Source organism: Andrographis paniculata, unplaced genomic scaffold (genome assembly GCF_009805555.1).
Source record: "Andrographis paniculata isolate CXL003 unplaced genomic scaffold, ASM980555v1 Contig52END, whole genome shotgun sequence".
Classification (NCBI taxonomy): Eukaryota; Viridiplantae; Streptophyta; class Magnoliopsida; order Lamiales; family Acanthaceae; genus Andrographis; species Andrographis paniculata.
The window spans coordinates 4,200,210-4,211,008 of NW_026137587.1; the positions used below are offsets into that span (position 1 = coordinate 4,200,210).

The window sequence follows — 10,799 nt, forward strand, 5'->3', positions numbered from 1 at the left end:
TACTTTGAAACCAAATCTAATTAGATTATGATGGAAAATATCAAAATTGTATTTGATTGGACTTCATAGAAAAAGGGTAAACCATGATAATTCTCAAAACATAAATACATATTATTATTATTATTATTATTATTATTATTATTATTATTATTATCTTGTTCTTGTCTTGAAATATTGAAGATTTTCTTGGGATGTATTTTGGTGGTATAATAGTTCCTGTGTATAATAGTAGTTTTGCATCATATATATTCAGCCATTTTAGAAACCAAAAAAAATCAAAACTAAAACACAAAATCAACAAGAGAAAATCGAACTGTCAACAAAGAAACAAGATCGATTCAATTATCCAATCAACATATCAAATACTTTTCACAAAAAATAATGAATCGAACAAATGTACAAGAAGAAGAGAAGAAAAAAATTTAAAGAGTGGTAAGGCAATTGGTTTAGCATTCTAACCTCTAAGGCCAATACACTTGCAGATTCTCGAGTATCATGTTCCTGAGATCAACGACGCACTCGTTGGCTTCGTGAAAGTCTTCGATAGCAGCAGTCAGTTCCCGCCTAAATAGTCGCCATACTGATTCAATGAGTAAAGGCGAGCGAGTCGATCGTACCTTTCTTCAGTTTTTCGCAATCTGATTTCCGCTGTCCGCAGCTCTTCTTCGATTCTCCTCACTTTCTCGGCTCCGATCCGGTCGCATTCCTCCATAGCAATTTGGGAATTAATACTGTTGCGAGAAATCCTGCTGTTAAAATGGCGATGCGACGGACGTCGACATCGAGATTGATTTTTCGCAGAATCGAAAAAGGAAAAATCGAATTAAAAGGAATTAGCGATGAAATACAACTGAAAAGAGAGTGAAGAAAACTTGATGATGATGATCCGGAATCATCCATCACTCTCAAATCTCAATTATATTATCTGAATTTGAATATGGAAGGAATGGAATCAGTATGGTTTGCAATACTGTACTGCTGTATACGTTATACATATATTGAAATTAATTACAATATATATTTCTCATTTTCCACCTAAATTGTCCTTGTTTACATATAAAAATATATATATATAATTAATAAATATATTAGTAAAAATAATTATTATGAAAAATTATAAATATAAAATAATATTATTGTATTTTCTAGTTATTTCATAATTTATTTTATTATTAATTTAAATATGATATTTCATGAAATTTGTATGATATAAAAATATTATAAAATAATAAATAATAGGTATAAAAAAAACACAAAATAAATTGTAGAAAGTTAAATATATAGAAAAATAAAATAAATAAACAGACATTGAAATATATAGAAAATGATTTAACTCGCAATAGTTACTACTACATACAACTTTACAAATTTGAAGAAGCAATGCAGCAAAGGAACAAAAACTAGAGCATCGGGTTGGGTTGATTGAAATCAAACTTATGAATTAAATAATACAAACAAACAATAAATAGATCACAACTATCAAAATTGAAATAGAATAGAATGCTTGCTTGCTGCATCATCTCATCTCATCTCATCTCATCTCATCTATCCATCCTCTTCTTCTAATAATTTAATTTAATTTAATTCAACTTAGGAATAGGATGATGAATTACTCACCTCACTCACTCCTTCACTCCCTTCCCTAAATCTGATTTTGATTTCGACTTCGATGCGCAAACATCTAAAGGAAGCACGCCCTCTGCTCTGCTCTACTCACCCTAAAAAAGCCATAGCCGCCGCCGCCGCCGCCTCTCTTGTCTTGTCTATTGGCTTTGCACTTCTGATTTGAGCAAAAACCTTGAAATGAAGGGCGACATGGCGGCCAGCAGTGCTTTTGGGCATTCCTCGTGTGGAAGATGGCCACAACCAGATATTGCCACCACTCTCTGCACCACATTCCAACATCATTTTCATGAAATACATTAATAAAAATGTATGTGTATGGATGAATGGAGGGGGCTGACTTACAGAATTTACAAATTTAGAAGCCATGGTTTGAGCGTATTTAACAGGGACAAGGGCATCTTCTGCCCCCGCAATAACTAAAACTGGTAGCTCATCAATGGATCTCAGCAGCGACGCTGCATCCTCTGCTGATAGCACCGTTTCATATGAAAGTTTCCCAATTTCATGAAGTGCTTCATCCCAACCGTCTACATGCAATGGTGCCTGATGTAATAGTAGTAAAATATGATTTTGATCACCGACATCTTAATTGAGGCTCACAAGAAAGTAACTATTGGGAAGTAGAGACTGGATACCTTATATAGGCTTAACACTTCAGAGGTTAGCTTGGTTGGATCATACCAAGCACGCCGATTCACCACTTGAGTTATTTCTGTTCGAAGAAGGGGGCGCACCAAATGCTTCTTCCTGAGAGAAGTACGTAACAATATCCTCGCAAAGGAGGGGACCAATTCTCTTGATAAGCTAGTGTTTAGTAGTACAATCCCCTTTATTTCGAGCTGAGGAGACATGTCAAGAAATTTTCACTTAGCTAAGCAACCTTCAACGGCTAAGTTCTAAACAGAGAACAAAGACATTGAAAAAAATTAAAACATAAATTTAACCGTCCTTTCATCTAAAAATACGCAGGATCATGTATAAGTAGACAGCAAAGAAGAAACTGTCAGAGACACTAGATCGTAGTGCTTGCATATACAACTGGAAATTCTGTTAATCTTCTAGTGGCACTAACCCTATCAACCGAATCTTGATATCAATGCATCAGGTTATCAAATCTTTCTTAAGCTCTATTTTATGATTCAATAACAAAAATCAATATAGCTTTCTTAAACACCCTCCTAGGTTCTGCAAGAAGCAATTTAAAGCACGTATATATAATATTTAAACAGTATCCTTGCTAATTTCAACACCAACAGCAACTCACATTGATACCATTTTTTGATGACTGAACTTTTTGTGCAGCCTTCAGAGCAAGCAGTCCTCCATCATCATGCCCAACAATAATAACAGATGAAAATGCCATTTCCAAGCAAAATGAAATAAGCAGGTCCACCTGAAGAAACAAATCATGCCTTTTATGAGAATGTGGTGCATATCAAACTTAAAGTATATACATGAATCTTGATCCAACTATGATGGATAAAACCATATTCATTTCATGAATATCATATGATAAAACAATTGAGAATGACTTATGATGCAACTTAGATTCAGGTAATATGTATAAAGCATGATCAAACATACTGGTTTTAAGTTATTAGCAGAAGAGGGTTTCCAGCCATTCCTAATTCACAAAACACCAAAATAACACTACGCAAAACAAAATGGAAAGAGATCATTAATAACTGAGATAATAGCAATAGCTATTATTTCTCAATTAATCGCATAACATGACTGGCATGTCAATTTCTTTGTTCCCTAACAAAATCATATTATTTCTTTAACTAACAGAAAAAATTACGCTTTGGCATGGATCCATAGAACCCCCTCTCATATATACCTATAAATTTAAGCATAGGTCATAGACACTGACTTGAGCTTCAACTGCCAATGCAGCAGAGGAGATATTAATGGCATTAAAGTATATAACAGCATGAATTTTGGGTGTATTAAGCTATTAGCGATGGTGAAAATATATATATATAACTTATAAATCATAAATCTATAAAAAGTCACCTGACTGTCAATATTGTAAGGATTATTCAATTGATTTTCCTCCCAATCTTTCTGCCGTGGCCTTGATGTTAAACCCCACCCAGGCCTGTCAAAAACAGCTACAGCACAACCAGTTTGCCTTGCCAGAAGGCCCGTTATTTGTCGCCATGCGAAGACACCCCCTCCAAATCCATGGACTAAAACAATCCCCAATTGAGGGTTTGCCTCTAGATCTTGTTCCGGCGGTGGAGATCCCAGTTTGCACTGATCATCCTCCTCACAAGTCTCGTTTAAGCTCAAAATAGGGATATCTTCAGATAATGGTGACGCTGGGGAGCTGTCTAGGAGGGGCGTATAAAGTGGGGAGACGCTACTGTGGAATTGGTTGCTGATACTCCTATGTAAACTATATTGAGTTTTCTGTGGTATGCTTAGTGAAAACTTGTCAAAACAAGTTGTGGATGACAAAGAACGGTAAGGAGAAGGCATGGCTATCTTGTAATGAACCGTTAACCCTTGGCAGGAAATAAATAAGCTGTCTACATCAGCAAGTAAACTTATTGGAACTTCCTCATCACCAGGCAGCGACCCTGGTGTTTTTCTCCTTGTTTCATTGTCACGTCTGAAAGACTTCCCAGCAGATGGTGTTGGGGATCGTGGAACTTTTTGATAACTAGAGAAAACCGTTTTTCCTGAAAGAACCTGATATACAGAAAACATTAACAATAATTTATAAGCACTATGCAACATATTAATCGAACATTCCTAAATGGCCAAACTGAACAAAGATGGTACTTGTTTGCAGAAGAGAATATAAGTTTCACAAACTCACCGATTCTGGATCTACACGGTGGAAAATAAGTTTCCTCCTCGCCTTGCAACTTGTTCGATAGGCCACAACAATGTGTCCCAAAGCAAAGACTACAGACGAGAGAAATAAGACCGGCATTCCCCAAGACTTCTTTAGATGGAGCCTCCTCCTTGAGAGGGAAGTCGAAGCTTCAGCCTCAAGCTGGGAATTGAATGTGAAAACACAAGCCTTTATGGAAAGAAGCAGGGTCGAAACAAAAGAGCAGAATGTTACAGTTCCTAGATAGGGCCCATGAGACAGTGCTTGTCCATTGCACAAAAAATATACACCTGTTATCATCCAACAAATCCACAACACGAAAGATTAATGTTCACAGTTCCAAGAAAGTCTTCAGAAATGAAAGCACAATAGCTGCACAAACATGTCAAGACTCAATTATCACCATCTTTTTAACTGAATATCATCAGATACAAGCTTGTTCAACCCAAACTAACAAAGTCACATCGAATTCAACCTTTAAACTTTGTATCTATATATATATAAGTATATCTTCATAGTAAAATTCTTATCATCACTTTTACCACACCATGGCCAAAAACAGATAATTATAACAACAATTAGCAGAGCAATACCGAAAAACAATAGAAAAAGGATTCAAATCGCCATTTTGTGAGCAAAAGTTGCACAATTCTATACCTAGCTCACCAAAAGATATATAATAAGAAGATCAGAAAACATACAGGTGATTATGAGGGATCTTAGGATGGAAATAACCGGAATGTCCATGAGCGAGCTCTTGAAAGCGTATCTCCGCAAATGCTCCCTAAATGTGTAACATTTTACACACGTAAAGCTCGGAATCAACAAGCAAGGCAAAAGGATGTCAATTATCGGTACCACGACCGGTAAAGACACCACCAAAAGCGACGCCACCATCACAACCATGAAATAAACCGTCCGTACACCCCTCCGCACCTTCTCCCACCACCAACCACCCTTCACCATCATCATCTCGCCACTTTATCCACCCGATAATCAAATCAAATCAAAAATCAAAAACAAAAAAAATCGGAGGACTCAATACAATTTTCCTCGTTTTTGTTTTACTTTTTCAAGTAGGGTCACGAACAATGCGGCAGTTGAAGAATACCATAACCGTCTCTGACAATCGATAAGAAACGTCTGCCGGATCAGACTTCAACTTAACGGCCATGTCCCGCCGTCGAAATCCACGGCCGGCGATCCCGCGTTAACGCCACGAACACCGCACCGCGCCGCGCTTGAATCGAATCAACAAAAAAAAAACAAAAAAAAATCAAAATCAAAATCAACCCAAACGCCGTCTCAAATCCCAATTTCCTCAATCAATCTGAAATCAATACATACACAAAATTAAAAAAACAAAACAAAACATGAAAAAACCTACCAGCAGCAACAGAATTGGAATCTCGTCCGTTTCTCCTCGTCGTCGAATTTCTCTGGTATTTCTCCTCCTCCCTTGTGTTCCTTCCGGTTTTCGGGCGTGAGAAAGAAAGGCAGGCGAGAGAGATTCCACAGGTCTTTTCTTGGGAGTTCAAAATGAGAGGCTACTTTTATCAGAGCGCGTGAGATCATCCACTCCTCTCAGCGCGTGGCGTAGATTTTTACGAGCGCGTGTTTCAAGGCCGTACCAAGCGCGTGGGTAGAAATTTCAAGGTTGATTTTCTTTCGTTCCCATAGATGTCAATTATATTATATAAAAATATAAATATAAATCAATATTATATGAATCGTTCATAAATTTAAAATATTTTAAATAATTTTCTAGTTTATAAGAATATTTATAACTTATAAGACAATTTTTATTTACATTTAAGTATGTAACTTATAAGACAATTTTTATTTACATTTAAGTATGTTTAGACATATATATCATAAATTGCAATACCTTAAATAAGTTTCCCATAGATATAACTATAGTTAAGTAATACTTCAGATATTATGACAATTTTTATTTAAATTAAAGTATATATAAATATATTATATGAATCATTTATAGATTACAACACCTTAATTAATTTTTCTTATTGACATAAATAATTATGTGTAACCTAACTTACAATTAAATCGTATATAAAATTCAACTTTTAATTATAATTCCAATTTACAACTATATATTAGGGTAAACATTGATTTGCAAATATATATATATATATATAACAAATTTATAAATTTCAATTTAGCTTTGAGTATGATTTTTAATTTTTAATTTTGGTTAACTCAAATAATCGTACTTAAAAGAAATAAAAGAAATAATGTAATATTTCTTTTATTTTTAGTAAAAATACGTAAAGATATCCCGTATTTTATTTAATTTGGTAAACATTTTTATGTTAAATTAAAGTACATCAAAAAATATTCTTTTCGTCTATAGCTGATGCTGAATTGTAACTTGCATCTAATTATGCAAATTTTATAAATATATATATATATAATATCTAAAATATTATTTTTTTTAATAAAATAAATTAATAATTTATCAATCATATACTTGATTTTTGTAGAGACACTATTTAAAAAATAAAAATAAAAATAAAAATAAAAACTTTAAAATGAATAATTGATCAATTATTTATTATTTTTCATTTAAATAGAGTTATTTTAAGATATATAATTTTTTTTTATTGGTATAAACTTATATAATTAGGCGTGTTTTACAACCAGTTTTGAACAAGGAAGATATTTTGTGCATATTTTTTTTATAACGTGGAAATCGTCAACGGCTAACCGAAAAAACGTACCGGATAAACCTTCGATCGAACCTAATAGCTCGACAAGGAGTTTTACGCAATAAATAAAATATAAAATTTGTGTGTATTTTTACTAAAATACAAGGGTTATTGTGCAATTTACTCCAAAAATAAAAATTATATATTAGTATAATAAGAATCGATCAAAATTAAATATACCGTTTTCATTGTTCTAATGTTGAATACAAAGAGAATAATGACATAAATATAGAATATTTGTTGGGGGTTCAACTTCTCTTGTAAATTTCTTAGTTATTAGTATTTATTTGTTTATTTTGGTTTGTTATTGTTTGTATCAATTCATATAATGTATCGAAACAATTTTGAGACAACAACTATATATATATATTAATTTTATATTTATATAGCACATAATAAAACAATAATAATAATAATAATAATAATAATAATAATAATAATAATAAAATATTTGTCATTTATACACATTGAATTTATTATCGAAAGATAAATATATGGTGAATCATATTGTACATATATTGAATAAAATATATAAAAATTTTGTATATTATTTGAAATTAATTTAAATTTAAATTAAAATTTGATATTATATTTTAAGTTATTTCCACTTTATAAGTATATATTTATTTTCCGTACAAATTAATAAATATCGTATTTTAATAAAAATTGGTGATAATTTTATATGTAAATACTTATTTTACCCATATAATGTCTAAGTTATTGGAAGCACATTGATAAAACCGCGAGGTATTTGTACTATACAGTAGAATTCATATTTACTGCAATAAATGAATATTTTGTATTTAAATAATAAAAAATATATATACACTAATCAAATGGACAGAGTGATTATATTTTTATTTAACAATTTTATTGTTAAAAAAAATATATATATAGGATACATATTGAAATATATATTTTATTTGTCGGCCTATATTTCTTTATTTAATAAAAGTAACGAATATTAATAAAATGTTTCATGATTTTTTATAAAATTATTAAGATATTCTTTTCAATACATATTTGTATCGGATATTAATTAAGACCAATTTAGCAGCATATATTAATAATTTATACAATATTTTATATTAATATATTTTATTTGATAAGATCAATTGTAGCATGCATTATATCTGTATTATATTAATATATATTTTACATTGTCAATTTATATTTCATATGTTGTCGGTATATATTTAATATGTTGTCAGTGCTGATTAATTACGGCAACAACTATCCCTTATAATACGTGAGTGTTATTTTAGTTTATTAATTCAGACTGTGCTAACAATACATCGTATGCTAATAGACAACATATGATATTATTTCAAATAATACATCATCATATGGTCTTACATAGCACATGTAATAGTTGATTTTAGCATATGTAATACTCCCTCCGTCCCAAAGAGTTGTCTTGTTTTTACATTTTTGTTCGTCCCAAAACAATTGTCATATTTTCTTATTTAGTAATTGTGGTCCCCAATTTACAATAAAATTATTTCCTACTTTTCCATAACTACCCATCATTATTACTGTAATATACTTTTTAAAAATTTTTCGAACAGGAGGATAATTTAGTCTTTTACATTTTATTTTATACTCATTTTCAATTAAATGCTATTATTTTTTAATTTTCGTGCCAACTCCTAAACATCTTTTATGGGACGGATGAAGTAGTTAATTTTAGCATATGATATATTATTATAAATCACATTATAAGTATAAGCAACAATATATGACTTTATTTCAGACAGCACACACATTATGTACTGCTTGAAATAAAAGCATGCGATATCTAAATATTTTATTTATACTGATTGAAAAAATGAGTATAATGTTAATTTTCTAGCAACCCTCTCATGAACTATTATTTTCTTGAATAAGTGAAAATAATAAAAATATCTATAGATAACAAATTGAATGAAGTATTTTATTGATATATTATAAAATTAGGTAATATGATCTCATCATATTTTTATTATCACTAAAAAAAAAAAAAAAAAAAAAAAAAAAACCATCTTAATTATTAGTCGTATGCATAATTCAATGATTAGTATAATTATGAAAGTAATAATTGAGTTGATTGGCCAAGCTCTTATTTGTAACAAAGTTGCAAAAAATATATAGAATGTGTTCATTATATTTATTATGTAATTTCAATTTTCTTACAATATAATCTATGTATTTTGGATGAATTATTCTTTCTGTAAAAGAAAATTATTTATATCTAATATTTTTTTTTAGTCAAAACTTTCATAATTTTTTTTTATTATTATTAAAAACCAAATATGCATGTTTGAAACAACCAACACACCAAAAATCATTTCAAATATTGTAATATAAAGATATTTAGTGTGTTTATCCTTAAAAAAAAATTGACATATTTTTAGAGTAATATTCTTTCAGTCCCACTAAAATGTACTTTTTTTTAAAAAAAATTTAATAGATTAAAAAATAATACTCCCCAATATTTATATATCAATTTAGTTTTTTCACGCAGTTTTAGAAATATTAGTATTATATTAGGATAAAGTAGAAATAAAGGTAAAAAGACTAAATTGACCCTATTAGTATTATATGATATAAAGACAATGAGATTTGTGTAATATATTGTAAATTGCAATGATATTTGTAATGTTTGATAGACAATACAATTACTAAAAAAAAATAGATACTTTGTTATATGACGGACCAAAATAAAAAATGAATAAATTGTTAAGGGACAAAGAGAGTAATATTTTATCAATTAGTAATAGTGTGTAAAAGATTTTAATTTGTTTTATTTAACTTTATATACGAAGTAATTGTATTTATAATGATATATTTATAATTAAAATAAAATTAAAAATATTTTGTTATTAGTATATAATTATTTAATTGTTTTATATTTTACAAATATTGCATAATATTTTAAAAAGATAAAAGAAAATATTGTAGATATTTGGGACGAACATGGTATTATTCATATTGTGTATAATTTATAATATTCTTTTACTTTATGTATATATAAATATATTAGTAGTTTATTTGTATGTAATTTCAAACGGCGTATTATTATTATTATTATTATTTTTTATTTTTTATTTTTTATTTTTTAAGGTAGATATTTAATTCTTTAATTTTTAAAAAGCTGAACTTTTTGCATGCCGGGCAGCTTTTTATTTTATTTTTTGTTTTGGACGCATATGCCCCCATCTATCTCATCTTTTGTTCATTCCAAGATAAAATGGAAAGCTTACGAAAAGACAACAATACCCCTGAATAGACTATGGTGGAGGTCAATACCACCATGCTAACTACAGCTATGACGCCTTCGAATTTATATTTACTTTAAAAAATATATATATATATCATTAAAAAAATATTTTTATTTTTATTTTTATTTTTTAAAAAAATATATTTTTTTGTATTTTTTACTATAAAAAACAAAAAATTCTAATTATTACTTATTTTTATTAAAATTCGTTCTCAATTATTTGAACACAAAATTCACGGACGAGGGTATATGATACATGTAGATATTATATAATTACTTAAAAGTACTAAATTATTTAAATTTTTTTGTGTAAATAGGAGTTTTATAATTTTTAAATTTA

At 29.5% G+C, this 10,799-nt stretch overlaps 1 protein-coding gene across 1 annotated transcript; it reads right to left on the reverse strand.

Annotated features, from left to right (window-relative positions):
• Nucleotides 1-1,294: 1,294 nt before the first annotated feature.
• On the reverse strand, nucleotides 1,295-6,006 carry LOC127254676 (uncharacterized). The gene is made up of 8 exons (XM_051279904.1): nucleotides 5,859-6,006; nucleotides 5,173-5,711; nucleotides 4,454-4,761; nucleotides 3,643-4,323; nucleotides 2,891-3,019; nucleotides 2,262-2,465; nucleotides 1,969-2,169; nucleotides 1,295-1,886 (listed from the first exon to the last, which is right to left on the reverse strand). The coding sequence occupies exons 2-8, from the start codon at nucleotides 5,441-5,443 to the stop codon at nucleotides 1,764-1,766; spliced, it is 1,917 nt and encodes a 638-aa protein (XP_051135861.1). The 5' UTR covers nucleotides 5,444-5,711; nucleotides 5,859-6,006; the 3' UTR covers nucleotides 1,295-1,763.
• Between the last annotated feature and the right edge of the window lie 4,793 nt (nucleotides 6,007-10,799).

Excerpts from the sequence above, each read along its gene's own strand:
- LOC127254676 (XM_051279904.1), bottom strand. The coding sequence starts at position 5,443 with ATGATGATGGTGAAGGGTGGTTGGTGGTGGGAGAAGGTGCGGAGGGGT. Across the intron at positions 3,020-3,642 it reads CTTACAATATTGACAGTCAG|GTGGACCTGCTTATTTCATT; the intron begins GTGACTTTTTAT and ends TTGTTTCTTCAG. Across the intron at positions 2,170-2,261 it reads AAGTGTTAAGCCTATATAAG|GCACCATTGCATGTAGACGG; the intron begins GTATCCAGTCTC and ends CTATTACATCAG.